This window comes from Falco rusticolus, chromosome 6 (assembly GCF_015220075.1).
Source record: "Falco rusticolus isolate bFalRus1 chromosome 6, bFalRus1.pri, whole genome shotgun sequence".
Taxonomy (NCBI): domain Eukaryota; kingdom Metazoa; phylum Chordata; class Aves; order Falconiformes; family Falconidae; genus Falco; species Falco rusticolus.
Window position 1 is genome coordinate 85349761 of NC_051192.1, and position 17335 is coordinate 85367095.

General features: G+C 42.5%; 1 protein-coding gene across 2 annotated transcripts; it reads left to right on the forward strand.

Annotated features, from left to right (window-relative positions):
* SMIM8 (small integral membrane protein 8) lies at positions 1-2637 on the forward strand. 2 transcript variants are annotated; one of them, XM_037392912.1, is made up of 3 exons: positions 1-115; positions 1150-1291; positions 2293-2637. In XM_037392912.1, exons 2-3 carry the CDS (start codon positions 1172-1174, stop codon positions 2449-2451), a joined length of 279 nt encoding a protein of 92 aa, XP_037248809.1. In that variant the 5' UTR covers positions 1-115; positions 1150-1171; the 3' UTR covers positions 2452-2637. The 2 variants fall into 2 exon arrangements, with proteins under 2 accessions (XP_037248809.1, XP_037248810.1); XM_037392913.1 differs by lacking the exon at positions 1-115 and adding an exon at positions 182-637.
* The last annotated feature ends 14698 nt before the right edge of the window (positions 2638-17335 follow it).

Consider the following 17335-nt stretch of genomic DNA (forward strand, 5'->3'; position numbering starts at 1 on the left):
CCGCCCCGCGCCGCCAGCCCCTCCCGCCCGCGCCGCCGGCCTCCGCCCAGGAGGGGGCGCACAGCGCAGGCCCGGCCTGTCCCGCCCCCCGCGGGGGGCCCGGTGCCGGCGCGGGGTGAGTGGCGGCGCGGGGCGGGGGGCGCGGGCGCGCGCGGCCGTTCGCGGTACCCGCCGCCTCCTGAGGCGTGGCGGCGGCCGGGCCTTGCTCGTTATGTCCCGGGCGTCCCCGCTGGGCATTTCCTCTGGGAAACTCCCCACCTCGTCCCCGGCTTAAAGCCAGTAGCGGCGTCGGGAGCTGGCCGGCCGCCCCGGGGGAGGTTGCTGCCCTTGCCCTCGCCGCCCCGGCGGTGTGTTGCTGCTCGGTGGCCGGTGCGGGGAAGCTGCTGGGGCCTCGGGTATAGGCTGGTGACGTGCCACCCTGTGCCTGGCAGCACCTTGTTCCCGTGGGGTCGCCTTCAGCTGCCCTGGCCTCCCTGCTGTGCCCGGGGCCGTGCCCGGGGGAGGCCCGTGGCGAGTGCTGGGCCGGGTTTGGGAGCCCTGGAGCCGGCGGGACAGGGGGTCCTTAGCACCGCGTCTCCTCAGCCCCTCATAACCGGGGTTAACCGCCGGTCTGTGTTGGGCACCTCTGTGTCTTGCAGTGAGTGTAAAAGTGAGACCTGAATCCCAGGGTGTCGGGGTAGGTGGGTAGAGCAGCAGCACTACAGCTGGGTGTGGGCTGGCCTGGCCTGTCACATGTGAGGTTTAGAAAAATGAAATAATGTTCCCTGGCATTGTCTTTTTCGCCAGTAGTCTGAAGACTGCTGCTCGGTGCACAGGTAGCTAAAGTGCTAGTCAAAGGCAAGTGAAAAAGCCCAAGCCCGTTATCAGGAGACTTAGATTTGCTGTGTCCGGTCCATGAGATTATTTGTAAGTGATATCTCAGCTCTTTGTTGCATCTCCAAAAGTTAGTTTTAGCATGCACAAAACTGACAAGATTGAAAATTGCTGTGCTTAAACTGGGAATATTAGGTAACACAAAAGGCAATCAATATATACACAAACTAAAACTCAGGCTGTAAGAAGACAAGCTGAGTGAAAACTTGTACCCACTGAATGTAGTTCTTTCAGGTTTTTAGGAAAAATGACACCTATTTTTCATTCTGTTCTTAGGAAGTATTCAACATCAATTAAAATGTCTTCTACCAAACCTCCAAACGAAAATGAAACACCCAAAGAGAGGAAACCAGGACTGAGGAGTGTTCAAACAACTATGCTGTTCCGAGCAGTGAACCCAGAGCTTTTCATTAAACCTGTAAGAGGCTCATTCTGAGAGAAACAAAATATGCTTGGAGTGACATAGTTGCTTTAAAATAATCATTGCAATTCTGTGTGCATTATGTAACCATCTCTCGTTATACAAACCAGTCGTAACTAAAAATATTTTTACTTTTTTTTTCCCCACTGTTCGTTAAGAGCTCAGAACATTACATGGTTTAATCTGGCTTTTATTTCACTTTTATATTGTCTGATTCTCTTCTGCCTAGCCAAGTTGCTTTCAGAAAGACTGTTTACAGGCATATTACCCATGTAATTTGACAGGTTAAGTAATAGGAGTCCTTTTTTTTATTTTTTATAATTAAATTTGTAATATATTACTATAAATATATAGAAATATATTATAAATTAAATTTAATATTTGAAAGACAACAAAATGCAAGGGTTTTTATGTGAAAGGAGGGGATTTTTGGTAGCTTTTCAATATTTTGGGGTTTTCTTTTTCTTGCTTTTATAATTAAGTCAATGATACTCAGCTTTTATTTACACTTGCAGAACCCAGCAGGAGCGGATGAAATTTTGTGCATATAATAAAAGTAGATTTTGTGATAGTAATACATAATCTGTTTTAGTAATATAATCAAGGTTGCTTGGCAGAAGCAGAATGCATTGCCCTAGCAGAATATCCAGAAGAATTCTGTTAGAAGTTTGCAGTAGTTACCGTCGGTAATTGGTTTTGGCCTGTTCATTCGTGCTCAAGCAGCATTTGTGACCAGCAGAAGACAAGAGCACTGGGCAATGTGATGTTCTGTCTCCAGAAAGGGTCTTCTCTTTCCAAGGGAATTCCTTTTGCCATCAGGAAATCAAGTCTCCCCTCTTGTGGCTTTTCAAAGTAATTTGGATCAGTCTAGAAGAAGGCAATGTGCAGATCTCACAGTAGTTTACGGTTCACTTTCTAAGCTAAGATAGGAAAATGTAAAGTTTGTGTTGAAAGAAAAATGTTTTGACTAAAAATATGTGGGTTTTTTTTCTTGTCAGAACAAGCCTGTGATGGCATTTGGACTCATAGCAATTACCCTCTGCGTGGCCTACCTTGGTTATTTGCATGCAACTGTAGAGAATAAAAAGGACCTCTATGAAGCAATTGACAGTGAGGGGTCCAGGCATGTGAGGAGGAAAACTTCCAAGTGGGACTGAGGACTTAAAGGAAGGAAGTCAACAAATCAGTCGCCGAACTTTTCAAGGCAACACTATTTTTTCTCTGTCTATTGAAAGAATGTCTTTCTTGCTATTTAATCCAATTTAAGATCCTTTATAAAATGCTGTGCGCATACAAATAAATTGCAATTGAGATACATATGAACATAAAAGTGCTTTTAAGAATTGTTGTCTGTGATCTCCACAATATGTCAGAAGACAGGAAATTACCTCAGATGTGCAGTCAAGACTGCTAAGTGCCTTAGAAATTTATGTGATAATTCAGCTCACTTCTCTCTTTGCTTTGATTAAGTGAAAACGGGTTAGTCTTTTATTTTTTAAACAGAAAGCATAATGAATTGTGTGTGAAAAGGATAAGTTGATCTCTTTATCTGTTGAAAGTTGATAATTAACAATGGTCCAAGTAAAAGAAACTCCAGAATATGTGGTGGGAAGGCGCATACCAGGTGGTTCCACCACAGGACCTTATTAATGTTCTGGTTACATTTTTGCACTCAGTTCCTCAGATTTACAACCCCATCAAAGGCTCCCAAGAGACTTGTTTGTTAACCCTCTTCTGGCCAAGGTGGCTTCTGTCAGGCCAGGGAAGAAAGAACATGCAGGGACATCTGCTTTGCCACTCTGGGAATTGCTTTGGGTTTTGTTATCGAAAGATTTTGTTATTGAAGATAAAAAAGGTGACTGATTGCCTTGAGAAACAGCAGTTATTCTATGGGATTTCTCTGTATCTCCCTCTAAATCCTTTGCTTTGAACCTGTGATTTTCCTCCTGTTAGTGTTTTGTAGTTGTATCCTAATGTAGTATCTTAAATTCAGCTGGGCCTTACTTAGCTGCCTCCTTCCCGAGAAGGGAAATGAGCTCTACCTTTGATAAAGCTATAAAAAAATAACATTTTTACAGCCTTTAAAAGCATATTCCCCTCTGTGAGCCTAGCTGCCTCACAACAGCAAGGTCTTGGGCGAATCCAAAAACCTGCCTTTTGGTTGGTGAAAGAATTTCTGGGTGAATTGATCAAATATTCGTAACTATCACATACTGTGCATATCCTGTAGAATATGTTTTGTTTGATAGGATGTGATGGATCTTTAGAATTAATCTGTTCTTTTAAAAATGTTCTGTTGCCTTAAAGGGGAATGGAGTAATTTAGCAGGAAATACCCACCCCCTCCCTGCCTTCCAACATTCCTCACCGAGGTGAGAGGTTGGGTGCAGCTAGGTTTAAATTCTAGGTGATGTCCAATTTACCACCTCCTCCAAGCAATTTCACAACAGGGTCACACAGGATTTTAGCTCTCTTCAGTTTATTAAAGTGTACAAATCTTGCATGTTTGCATGAATTTGACTAAACTATTCCAAAATCAGGAAGCATTTTAACCTGTTTTTCTGCAGGCTTTTAAAGTACACACTTTGATCCTTATACCTGCAGGTGATTGGAAGTGAGAGAGCCCAGTCTCACTTTTTCATATACTTGGGAATAATACAGGATTTGGGTTCTTAAAATTTTGAATTATTTTTGTGAAGTGAGTATGTATCTGGAAGTCACTGGGGGAAAGGGGGTATGTGTGTGTGTGTGTGTGCGTGTGGAAGGTAAAGGTGTGGGACTGACCTGGGCAGGGTGGAGGTGATGTGCATGCCAGCGGCACTTCATAGAAAGGCTGTCTGAGATAGGGCCTCTTACCTGTTGGCTGAAGTCCTGTTAACCAGGTTAATTAACAAGTGCCCAGTCTGAAGGCAGAGTGAGTATTTAAACTTGTCTTTACTATTAAGGAGCTTCTTCGTACTTACTTGTGGCAGCTGCTGTACAAGTAACTCTCTTAATGCTACAAAAATTATGTATGAAAAGGAGATAAAGCAGTGCAAATACAGAGGAGAATGTAGTAAATTAATGGGTGTTATAGTATCATTACTGGCATTTGCTGTTTTTAAGTATTTGATTTATGTCATAAAAACTATGTGTGTAGGGGGGGTAAAGGGGAAAAAACCTACCCAAACAAAACTATATCAGTAACAAAATTTGTTCACTCGGCTCTGAAAGCACAGCTCCCCTTCTGCATCTGGAGAAACGGCAGCAATACAATTTCTTTTGTTCTGCTTTTCTCAATTTTATCTTCAATATAGTAATAATTATCTGCAGTGGGTGGTAGCTGGCTTGACAGGAGCTGTGAGTCAAAATTATTTCCTGGGCAGAGTTTTTTGCCAATTGCTTACTATCTGTACTGGCTTTCACATCTTCACCAATAACAGGAACAAAATGCTAGGATTCAGGTATCTGGAACAGTAGCTATTTTACTGCTCCTAAAATCTCCTTAGACTACATGGTTTGAATAGGAATTGTTGACATTTAACAACAACAAAACATTAAAAAGGCAAAGCCTGCTGTGATACCACTTAACTGTTAGGAGGGAAAGTTAGTTCTTTGTGAGCAAGGCCAGCCCTGCCCAGTACCAGTTGCTGCGTAGGGAGCTGCATTAAGGCTGGAAGGGGTCCCTTCATACAGCCCTCCCTCATCATCTGCCTGCAGCATGTTACTGAGTTGTCAGCATGTGTGAGCTTGAAGGCAAAAGTTTTGGCTAACGGTAAAAAGTAATGGTCAATGATTTTTCTCTCTTCACCAGCTTGCATGTTTTCTGTAGCAACCGTAAGTGTTTTACCTGCAAGCAAGAGATCTATCAGGAATGGAATTCCAACATTTTAGTAACTGTATATACCACAATGATTAGAAGTCCTGATCTGGACTTCTTCGTTGTGATGAGTGTTCCAAAATAATACCACTACCACCTTCCAAGGCTACTTTTGATTGGATCCGGGAGTATAAGCCTTTCAGAACACGGTATTACACTCATCATGATATACTGGGTAAGTTTGTTTCGGAAATCCTTTCCTCACAATTTGATATTTGGGAAAACTCCAAGAGCTGTTGTGTCCATTTGTTCTTGACTGTCATGATGGCATTCACATCTTGGTAAGAAAGAACTGCACATACCTTCTAAATATTAATAAATGCAGTATATTCAGAGTGGGGACAGGGTCACCTGTCCTGTGGTGCATGGCAGCATTCAGGTTTGGGCATAATGAAGTGCAAAAGAGAATTACCTGTAAGACCATTAGCAAATGTTTTGTAAGGCTCAACTAGTTTGGGAAGAGCTATGGTTGACTTAATGTTTGCAAAGATCATCCCATCATCCTTTGACAGGACACAACGGGGATGTTTTATCCTGAATCCTGCCTTATACTTGATTCTGGCTACTGACCTTGGATTGAGGCTCTGTAGAGCCTCTTGAGGTCTGATTTTTTTCTGGAACACCACAATCATAACCTCAGCGATGAAGCGTATGGTAGCATTCATATGTTTGAGGATCTAACAAGGTTCTGAAGTATCTTTATATGCTGTGCCTAATTGTCGTAGAGGTTTCTGATCAGCAGTGTTAAGTTTTGCAGAAATTATGTAATGCATTTTAATTAACATGTGTTGTGAAGAGGAGTGTGCTTGGCTTGTATTTTAAACAATATCAAGAGATTGTCAGTGTCCTGGGAGCCCCGGCAGCAGGGTGAGTACCATGTGTGTCTCTGAACACAAGGCTTCAGCCCTACATCGGCACGCACAGTGTAAAACACATCCAGAAGGCCAGAGACAGTATCTTCTGAAATTTATTTTCTGTTTACTGCTTAATATAATAGACTGGGGAAAAGCTACACAGTCAGAGCACGACATGCTTGTTGCTAAGGTTTATGCACTGTTGGACTTCTATTTTGCTGTTGTGAGTTGACCCCTTTGTCCCACCCTGCTACTGTTTTCCATGTACTTAGTGTTAGCTCCATGAGGGGACTCTGCCCACCTGTATGAAGCGGGGAGGGGACTGGAATGAAAAAGGGAGACTGAATCCTCCAGTGCCTCTGTGAAAGCCAGGTCTCCTGTGTCCCTAGTCCTTTTTCATTTTCCTTTATAATAACCCAGGAAAATGTGACTCCGTGGCCCTGTCAAGCACAGAGAATGGGATCCAAAGCAGTGCCCAGGCTTGCCACTGAGTAGGAAGGGCCAAGGCAGAGGATCTGAAATCCTACTGTTGTGGGGGCAGGGGGGAAGTTTTGGGTTGCAGGAAGGCATCTTTATCCACCTCCCTCTGCAGTGGCTTCTCTTCTGGGCAATTGAAGACCAGCCTTTCAAATGAGTTAACAGGGCTACCTGTTTGCTTTTACAGCATGTCCACAGGAAGAGATAGATGGTGATGCTAACATCTCGCTTCTACCCCATCCATATTGCTAAGGGGAGCATCCCTGGCCTAGGCCCTGTGAAGAAAGCTATGTGGCTCACCTCCGTGCTGCTTCACTCCCCCTTTCTAGAAGGGATTAGCTGTGCTCCTGCAGCACTGGTGCTGCTCGGGACCTGGACAAACACAACAGCACTGGAGATGGAGGGGTTGCTTTATGTGTGCATGCTCTGTTCCAAACACCTGAAATGTTCTGCCATATCCTGCCAAGAATATTTATTATGTGCCCCAAGAGTGGCACGAAGGAATGTAAGGGCATCTTGGAGCAAGAGACCTTGCTGAAAACCTTGGAGGACTCTGAGGGCACAGGGAGCCAAAGAGGGCACCGTCTCACCTGTAGCACCTGAAGGGAGCAAAACCATCCCCTGAGCTGCCATGAGGTTTAGCCACAGACATAAAAGGGTGAATCATTCCCAAGAAAGCTGAGGAGTGAGTATTGCTTGTGCTGTGTAGATGGCCACCAGAACAAGGAGTCAGGAGGGGAACCTGTGATGCTCTCCAGTTGCACAGCCTTGCCTAGAAGGTGAGAGTTGGGTTCAGCACCTTCCTATTACATTTGTGGACCTGCATAAGGAATAATAATTGTGTTTTCCTATATGTGAAGTGAGGGTGCATGTTTTTTAGCCTTTTGATTTTTAATTCAGCTGTGGAGCATAGCAAAAAGGTCAGGAGAGAGGCACAGGTTCCTGCACCCCGGTTATTTGCTGTGCATGATCTGCTTGTGTTGATTGTGCAGAGGCCGGAGCAGACATTCAAAGGAAACAACATGGAAAGAAGGAGGCAGAGATACAAGAGTGCATTGAAAAAGGAAAGCTGAACTTTGGTCTCAGGTAAATTAAATTATGCTCCTGTCATTTAAATGATAATTATTCTTTGGAGTAATTGTTATAGTGCTAAAACAGTTAATAAAGAACTTTGAGGTCACTGCTATAGAGCTGTCATTACTTTCAGCTCCTCCATTATTCATAGATTTCTGCGCACACATATTTCTCCAGTTTCTGATCACAACAAAGTATACTTTGAATTAATAACAAATTTTGCATCTGGTCTGAAAATGGCCTCTAAAGCACATAGAAGTTACCAGCTGTTAAAGCTGTTCCCCATAGTGCTATGTAAGGTTCTGAAACTGCCCTTTATGTTTTATATATATAGTGGTTACAACTGTGGCACCTCAGTGCTATTGTGTGGCCATGGTTTAACTAACAGGAATCACTGCAATAAAACTGCCAAATGGGCCAAAATGTATTTAGCCATCTGGTTTTAAATTTAACTTCCTCTGATTTCTTAAATAGAAAATACAGAACTATTGATTATGTGACCTCTGTTTCATCTTAATAGGATGTTAATAGAATGTGAGCAGCTATACTTAAGTAGTAACTTGTTTTAAAGGCTGAAATGCAGAGGGAAGATGCAGTGGATAAAACTCTCAAAGAGGCAGCCGCTAACCACAGTGCATTTGTACAAGACCTTAAACAAAATCTTGGAAAGGAATTAAAGGTATAAACCAGTTTGCTTTCACTGGAGTTTTTGAATGCTTGCCATAACCAGGACCTTTACTCATCTGAGATTTGAACTCTGGTGCCAGGAGAAGTACTTGGCCTGAAAGGTTTGTCTTTGTGCTAGATGAGATGGAGCTGGAGCTAGCTAGATTTTTAATTCACTTTGCAGCAAGTTTCACATTTTTTAAAAATTTATCTAATGAAGATTGTGGACTTGGTTGAAAATTCCTTGTCAGGCCTTGATTCAGCCAGCCACTGAACTTGATTAGGTGTGTTTCTTAAGGACAGTTAAATACGGGCTTAACTTTAAATCCGTCCTGAAGTTTCATGCCCATCGAAGCTAGAAAGGTGTTTAACTGATCTGCTGAACCTGCACCCTAAGTGGGGTGGAGGAGAAGGAAAACTGCCAGCATGTGTATATTCCTAAATGAAGCACACAACCTGTAGCTTTATATTTCTATGTATGCTTAGCACATGCTTTATGTGGCTGTTTGGATATCTGAGAAAAGGCTCAGAGATACACAAAGAGAAAGGAAGGCAACTGACTTGTGGATCTGAGCCTTCCTGTTTTCTGCACCACTTCACAGGGCTTTTTACCACTAGAGCATCCAGGCACTTCTCGGTCAGGCATTACACAGTCCGTCTAACACCTGTCATCCTTAGTCTTGCAGCCTGCTACTAGTGGATGAAGGGCACACAGAGAATTGTTGGAGTGTTTTGCCTTGGAATTTTATTTTATACGAGTTTCAAAATAGCTATCTGTTTATACTGCAGGCAATCAAAGCAATGTGCTTGGCATCTGAAGAGGAAAAGCAGGGAGGTTTACAGCAGTCTTAAGTTTCCAGCAGAGTTCATTCCATTTTATGGAGCTGTTTTCCATGGGAGCTGTCTTTTGTTGTCATAGCGTCTGCCAACAATACTTGGCAGAAGCTTAATTTGTGTTTAACCATTCAATTACTTGCCATGAGCTGATTCTATATCTTCATAGACCTGAGTGCTCAGAATTTGAAACATGTACCATTTTTCCTGATAACATTGGCATCAGTGACTAAGGACTAGGGAGCAGATACAGAATTCTACAGCTGAAACAAAAAAAGAGGCAGATGTAACTAAAGTAATTGCAAGATGTTTTAGGCTGGGTGGGCTTTTTTTCTTGCAGTTCATTTTGAGAGGTGTATTAACAGTGAGCTAACTGCTCACTAGCAGCTAGTTTGGAGAGGTGGTGGCAGAAAATTTGCCTAGCATCTGTCTAAGCCAACAGTGGCAGGCAACAGAACATATCACTGAATGAATGACTGAAGTGAGTTTTTACATGTAGGATAGGTCAAAGACAACTGCTTTCAGCTGATAGCCTCAGGAGTGACTTTTTGCAGCAGTCTTGATGTGGCTGTTCCACTACCACTAATGATCAAATGGTTTTAAGCTAGGGTTCTTTCAGGCAGGTCTTATTATTTGTCACTTCACTTGGCAGCAATAGACAAACAACCAGTATTCACGAAAATACACAGAATACAGAGCTCGTACATGTGTGTGCAAGAGATTTATGGCAGACCTCATGTAACTCTGCTTATCCTGTATTAGAAAACCCACCAAGATCTAAGCAGCCAAAGCTTTCCCAGTAGTGTCTTGCCACTTTCACAGAAGGTGCACTTGTCAGGGGTCTTGGAAAGAACTGTGAATGGTGGTAAAGAGGCATAGATCACCAGGCAGTGAGTTAAGTTGGTTGGATTGCTTTACTGCATGGCCAGGTTTGGTGTGGACTATAATGGCAACGGAGGTATATTGGTATATATTGAGTTGTCTGATATTCCAGATGTATTTATGTCCATTTGGACCGCCTAAGATTAGTGTTGTCATACCTTTATGTATCGGCCCAAGCAGTATCTTGCTAACATGCATACCCAAGGCCAGGCTGCTCCTCCATGTCACGCTAAAGCCATGCCACCAGCCATGTGAGCTTGTGAAGAAAATGTATTGGGAACTTTTTGTGCCTTTTGTAGAAAACAGGGATGATGTGGAATGATGCTGCAATAAGACACTGTAATTGCCCCGTAATATCTGCCTTAAGTCTGTTCTGCTGGGTTTTGCTGGGGATTGTGTAAAGACAATAAGCTGTTGTCACTACTTCCATGTACTTTTAACTTCACTTAAGGAAGAGGTGAGGAAGGCAAAGGCAGAGATGCAGCAGTACATGGAGGATGAGCAGAAGAGAAAGGCTGAAGCTGCAGAGCAGCACATGGCTCACAGAGTTCGGTGTGCCCTCGTGGAGTGTGCCCGGGAGAAGATGCAAGCAGTGTGGCTGAAGCCAGGAAACAGGAGAGGGAGGCAGCCCTGAAAGAAGCAGCCAGGCAGCACAGGTGCTCTTAGTGTTTCCCCTGACTTGGCTGGTAAACATACTATGCTAATGACTGGAATTGCATCCGCATTGTGCAGATGTGGGTCTTCTAGGAAGAGATTGTTAGACCCTTCAGAAAAAAAAAACTTATTTGGAAATGTCAAGTGACCAGCAGGAGTCACAGGCTCATTCTCACTGATGCTCCATGTAGAAATAAAACAATTTTTGTTCCTAAAAGGAAGTATCACAAAGCCGTTTTCACTATTAAAGCATGACCTTTCTGACAAAGGTAAATGACAATCCACATAAATTTAGCTGTTCTCTAACTTGTCATGTTTGCAGAGTTCTGGGAAAATATCTCCAGCAAACTGGAGGGAGCAATAACAGAGGGCAGAAATAGTTTTCTCTACATTGAAGTATTTTGCTCAGTAACTTCAATGGATGCCTGATACACTATTCTTTATATGTCCTTGAGCCAACTCTGGTGAATAGCACCCGTAACGTTTTGACTACATAATATAAATTGTATGTTTTATTACTGATGTGTTAGCACAGAGGTGTTCTCAGTACCACTTAAAAGTACAAATGAATCTATAGTCTAGAAATCAGTTCTTAGATTTCACTTCAAGACAGCATTTTTACTTGAGGAGAGAATTGTTCAAAGTCTGTTTGAAAATCAGTATGTACTTAAGTGCTAGCTCAAAAAGAGACCTGAATGAAGAGTGAAACATTAATCCTTTATATTTTTCATTGGAAGCAGGCATCATTAATTTATCACTGGATGTGACACATGCAGAAGTAGAATCTTCTGCAGCTGCCTTTCTCTGTGTGGCCTTCTTTTACCCTATTTTATTTCAGAAGTTCTACATCAAGTCCTGATTTCATGTATATTTATAGTTGAATAAGAGAGGTTTTATAACAACCTGAATACCGTTAAATTGGTTTTTAAATAAAATTTAATAACAGGTGTTCCCTACAAATATTTTCTTCTTTTTCTTTTTTAAATAGAAAGCACTTAGAGCAACTCAAAGAAGAAAGTGTGTTAGCCGAGGAACTATATCATAAGAGTATAGAGCAATTAAACAAAGAAAAATGTCATGAGATTAATATTGCCCTGAGTATCACATGAAAAGAGAATCAGATTGGGACTGAAAAACAGCTCAAAGAAGTAGAGACCCTACATCTTCATGAGCTGGAAAAAGTGACGGTTATGCTGAAAGCAGCAGAAGAACAGGCAAAGACTGATGCAAGAACTGGAAAAGATGACAGATTGGAAGGACAGTCTGGGAACTGAAATACAAGCAATGAGACAAGCTTTTCAAAAGTATATTGATGCCGCATTTCCTAATCTGTCCCCTGGATAATGAGATTTTACTCTGCCATTTAGAAAAGCATTTGAGCAGAAGGACACCCCAGAAGAGGCAGAGGACAGTGACAAGGAATATAAAAGAACTAGTATTAGAAGTGTGAGATTCACAGCCATGGATAAACACAACTACAAATAGGTGATGCTGAAAAATAAATTAATCTCTGCTCACTGAATGATATGAGTGTGGTTAGAATGATACAGAGGAAAATAACCACCACTATATTAAATAATGATGTGATGAGACATGCTTAGAAATTATGCATTAATTTTTGTTTTGCAAATGCTAGGGCAGAGGTTGGAATATGTAGCACTTGAGGAGCTTCCCACTGAGTTTTTCTTGAGAAGGAAAATATCTGAAAATCTGATCAGAAAATCTGTCATTTAGTTAAGCATCAGCACTTGGACTGTCTTCCCCTGAATACTCATGTGTAGAGTAAGACATGCAAGCTTTGAACACTTGCAGCTTGGGTTCTGAGATTTACAGGGCAGTTATTCTAGGTAACAGTGTGTATGTCTATGTAGAGTACTTGCAAGTGAGTGGTTACATGAGCAGAAAACTCACCTGGCTTGAGAGACAGCTTTTGGGCAAAAAGTATGTGCCAGCAGGCACACAAAATAATTTTCTTATGGGAGAACTCAAGTTTATCTATTCACACAAGTTTGAAGCCTCATGGCTTTAGGCCAGCTTCAATACATCGATTGGGTCTGAGATTCAGCCTGCCTAAACGTTTGCTTAGTCTTCACTGTGTAATAAGCCTTCTTAAAGCATTCACTTAATATTCACTGAAGCTTTGTGTCTATCTCATTTTTTACCTGTTGCTCTGAAAACACTGTATAGCATCTTGAGCGTGAGCTGGGGAATGTAAAGGAGCTGGTCTTTACTGTAGGTGATAGAAAGTATAATATGGTGAAGGAAACTCTCCATAGGCATCTTGTTTAAGGGAATTTTAAAAGCAATCTGTGCTGCCTTCTTTTTCTCATGCTCATAAAGAACCCCAGAAGACAAAAGAGCAGAATAATCTCAGAGATACCCATCACTGTACCAAACCAAAAAGTGAAGACAAGTGAGGTCACTGGTTTCTTGTGGAACAGTTTAGTTCATATAAAATACTTTGAACGGATATTTGGCATGCTCTGGCACTATTTCTGACGTAAATGCCTGTAAGACCCTACCTCACTGAGTCGTGGAAGAACTGATTCTTCCTGTTTATTTCCCCTCTTGTGCTCCCAATGAAAAGAATCCAAAGTTCGTGTTGACCAGTTGTCTAATCAAATGCATAAACTTCACAGACCCCAAGATTAAACTCGTGTTTACATCTTAACAGTTCTTCGGCAGTCTGAAATACTCCATAAACTACAAGCCATTTTTTTAAAGAAAACATTTACAAGTACATCAAGCATAAAAGTCTTTTGAAACTGCAGGAGTAAAATACTGGAACTAAATAGCAGCTGCATCATGAAATAGCTAAAGCTAATGAACGCTTTCTGTTGGGTTAGCTGATGAAAGGCTCACCTCAGCACACACTGCAGAGGCCAGAGGCACGGCAGCAGCTGGGGGAACCCCAACAACGCAGTCAGAGGAATAAACCTGCAATCCAGCCCCTCCCAGGAGGGCATCAGCCCCATGGACTGGGAGTGAGAGCCACCACTGGAGAGGCTTTCTAGAGCACCTTGCAGACAGAGAGTGGATACAGCCTGGAGGTATGGGACTCCTTGTGGGATGAGGGAAGAGCATCTTGGGATTGTAGAAAATCTTACCATGGGATGTTTAGGGAAAGAACTAAAGGTGGGGAAAGGGGAAGAAAAAGAGTGGGAAAAGAGAGGGGTAAGGTGGTATAAGAGGAGGGTTTCATGTAAACAGAGGCTGGTTGTAGCTGACCATGGCCTGTGCCTGATCAGTGCAGTCTGTCCTGTCTTCTCATTAAACTCCATTTCTAACTTTTTCCGGGGTGCAGGTCTTTGTCTGTGTGCACGTGTATGCATGGAGGTCTACCTGCTAGCAGCTGGAGTTGAACCACAGATGACAGGGGCTGTGGGCTCAGGATACTGGAACTCATATTATGTGTATATGTATGTCAGTGTGTAATCACTAGCAAATACCAAGACAGGCTAGCTGGCAAATAGGGTAAGAGGTGAGGGAGCCAAGTGGTGGAGTGGCCATAAACCTAAGATACTGGAGAGACCAAACCACCTGAGATTTAGCTACTTGAGGGGCCAGATGGTCAAAGCCGGTGACTGAGAGGCTGTGAGGTTTGAGGGCTGGCTGCTGGTCATGGCTGCACCAGCTACCAGACATGCTGTTTGCATGTGTGTGTCTGTGCGTGAGACAACGAGGGGCAATTCTGCATCTTACTTATCAGAAAACCAAGACGATTAAGTGCTTCAACTCCCCTTGAACAAATAGTTCAGGTTCTCTTACAGTGATAGATAAGTTGATCTTTGTGTTCTCTGCTGAGAAAGATATAATACAATCATCATATACTTCTGCAATGCGTTACTGTTAGCATTTGTTTCAGAAAAAAATAAGTCACCCTGTCTGAAAGGGTTAGTCCACCTTTTATCTGAGATACAGTGGCAGTGACTGATGCAGACCGTGGCTGCTGCAGGGGCAAGTGTTCTCTGTGGTGGACCTTAGTCCTGGGTACCTCAGTCATCCGGACAAGACCAAGGGCCCCTGTGAGTGCACATCCCATGCCCCTCCTGACCCACAGCCTTGGGGGCATATTTGGAGACAGGTGGAAGGGGCTCAAGACCTGGTCAGCTGTGTCTATACATACATATACTGCAGGCACGTTCTGGGATGGAGTTACTCACTAGTGTATGCACAGCATATACAGCTGTCAGACACTGGAATTGCTTCTCATTGCCTTTTGGGAAAGGAAAACCATTTTGGTTTACTGCTTTCAAATGTCAAGGTGAAGTTGTGTTTGCTCTGCTTAGAAACAGCATGTCCTCTGAAATCTGTGTGCTTGGTTGTGTAGAGATGAAAGGAGCCACAGCTTGGCCTAAGTGCATAGCTCTGCAGCATAAATGGACAAAAAAGCAAGCAGTGGAATTGCTGTGTGAACTGGAGAGCCATTTGCCATGGACACTGGTATTTCGAGGAAATACTTTAGAAGGTAAAGTATCTAACTAAGCCTGATTTAAGAGATTTCTTTTTCCCCTTCTAGTTGTACTCACTACACACTATTAATTATGGTTGACTGGCAAGCCAAGAAAAAAGGCCATTTTTCATATTCTGTAAGCTTCTGCATGTCAGATACTTAACTAAGGAAATCTGTGAGCACATGAGCTATTGGTAGCTAATAAAAATTGGAAGTTCAGACATACAAGTAAGCCTTTAATTGCATGAAGCAGAGACAGCATATGTTTGTTGGCTTGATTTTGTTCCTGTGTGAGGACTGCAGCACGAAAAGTAATACTACCCACTTAACTTGCAGTCTGAATCAGAGATAGCATGAATACATGCTTTTTGACTGTTGGTCTAAATGATGTAAAGAAGCTTTCAGATAACATCTGGATGCTAGGGTGCCAGTGATGGCACATATTGACAGCAGAGTGCATGAGACAAAACCTCAAACAGGGAGCTGTAATGCTGTGATGAATAATACACAAAGCAGGATTTCTCTATTAGTCATTCAGGAGATGTCTAAAATTGCCAGAAAGTACCATAGTCTCAGGCACAGTGAAACTTTCTGTCTAAGGCAATGCTATAAAAGACTGAAAAGTGGGTTTTCTAATTACTGAGCAGCTGAACTAGTAGGGAGCTGTGGAACACGGCTGATAAGCAGCTAATTAATAAACTAGAGACATCTTGCTTGTTAGTCCCTCAAAGGTCTGCAGAAGAGATCTGTGATGTCTTAAAAGGAGGATATGCAGATTGTGAAATCTCTGAATGCCTGGCATGGAGAAATGAAGTGTGAAAGGAACTAATCATGCTGGTAGCATTTGGAGTGTGAGTGCACGCTGTTTGTGCGTGTGAGGCAATTAAGGAACTGCAGCGCCTCACGGGCAACAGACTGCAGAATGAATATGCTCTGTCTATGCGTGGATATAGTGTACCCATACAGATATAAACCGAGTAATTGTGATTTAAGTTACTGATGTGTTTTCCTTTGCTGGGCTTAATTAACAACAGTTCAGTGTTACGTTTGATGCAAGTTACAATACAGATTGAGAAATGGAATGTGAGTGACTAATCACAAAATGTATCAAGTGGCTGGAGGGAGATGCAGATGTTGGAACAACTAGCATTACTATTGGCTAATAGGCACAGTACATGGATGTTTTGGGGATGTGTAGGCAGGGTTCTGCCTGAGGATGTCGGCAGTGACCAGAGGGAAAGCCAAATCCTAGAAGGAAGACTGGGCCAACAACAATGATAGAACCATCCTAGGGAGTGAGGAAACCTGTGCCTCCTCCACTGCCGTTTACTGGGACTAGCAGTTAACACATCACCTTAGCTTTCTTTGGTCCAGTGGGCAAACGAAGAGTCAGGTAAACAGCTTGACTAACAACTTCTAGTAAACTAATTCCAAGTAGTACTCCAAGTACTGTACCCCAATGGCGACAAGGCATGCCCACATCTTGGCTTTTCTTCTAGATGATCATTAACACTTTGTCTTGCTCGTATTAGAACGGTCTCTAGCACTTTATTTTGTCTTCTTCTAAAAATATGGCTGTCTCATTCTTATTACTGGATCTTGCCTTTCTTTTGCGTACTTGGATTTTTACAATATACAGCTTGTAGTCCTTTGTTATGCTTGTTCTAAAACTTGAGTGACTAGAGAAAAATCCTACCCATGAAAGTGTCTAGGCACCACATTTTTCCATTATTTTTCTCATTAGATTAAATTCTTCCTTCCTCTAATAAACCTTCAAAAAAAGGCACAGGCACTTTCAGCTTGTTTATTTGAAGACTTAAGCCACGCTATAAATGGAATGTTGCTGGCTGAACTTAAGCTACACTTCATTCTGTCTTCTGTCAAAGCTTCCCAGGAACTTATATTGCTGATGCCAGATCAGTTGCAGGGCTCTGGGTACTACTGCCACAAAAGCTGCAGTCCCTTCCCTATACTGCTTGTGGCATCCCACAATGATTCCTGATTGTTGTGGAGGTTTTTCTCCTTACCTGCCAGTACTGCAAGTGTTAGGTTCTCAAAAAGAGTAGTTTAACTCTGAGGCTAGCATCTGAGCCACTTTGACTTAATACCTAAGGTGTTAACCATCTTTGATGTTTCTGATAGTCCCTCTTTAGTATGAGGTTTATCATCCTGATTTATATCCAGTTCTGTCTAAAAGTCAGTGATCTGGACCTTCAGCCTTGAACTTCACCTTGAAGAATCTCACAATTTCATTATATTGGTAGGAATCTGATGGTGAGACACTTCACT

Excerpts from the sequence above, each read along its gene's own strand:
- SMIM8 (XM_037392912.1), top strand. The coding sequence starts at position 1,172 with ATGTCTTCTACCAAACCTCCAAACGAAAATGAAACACCCAAAGAGAGG. Across the intron at positions 1,292-2,292 it reads CAGAGCTTTTCATTAAACCT|AACAAGCCTGTGATGGCATT; the intron begins GTAAGAGGCTCA and ends TTTTCTTGTCAG.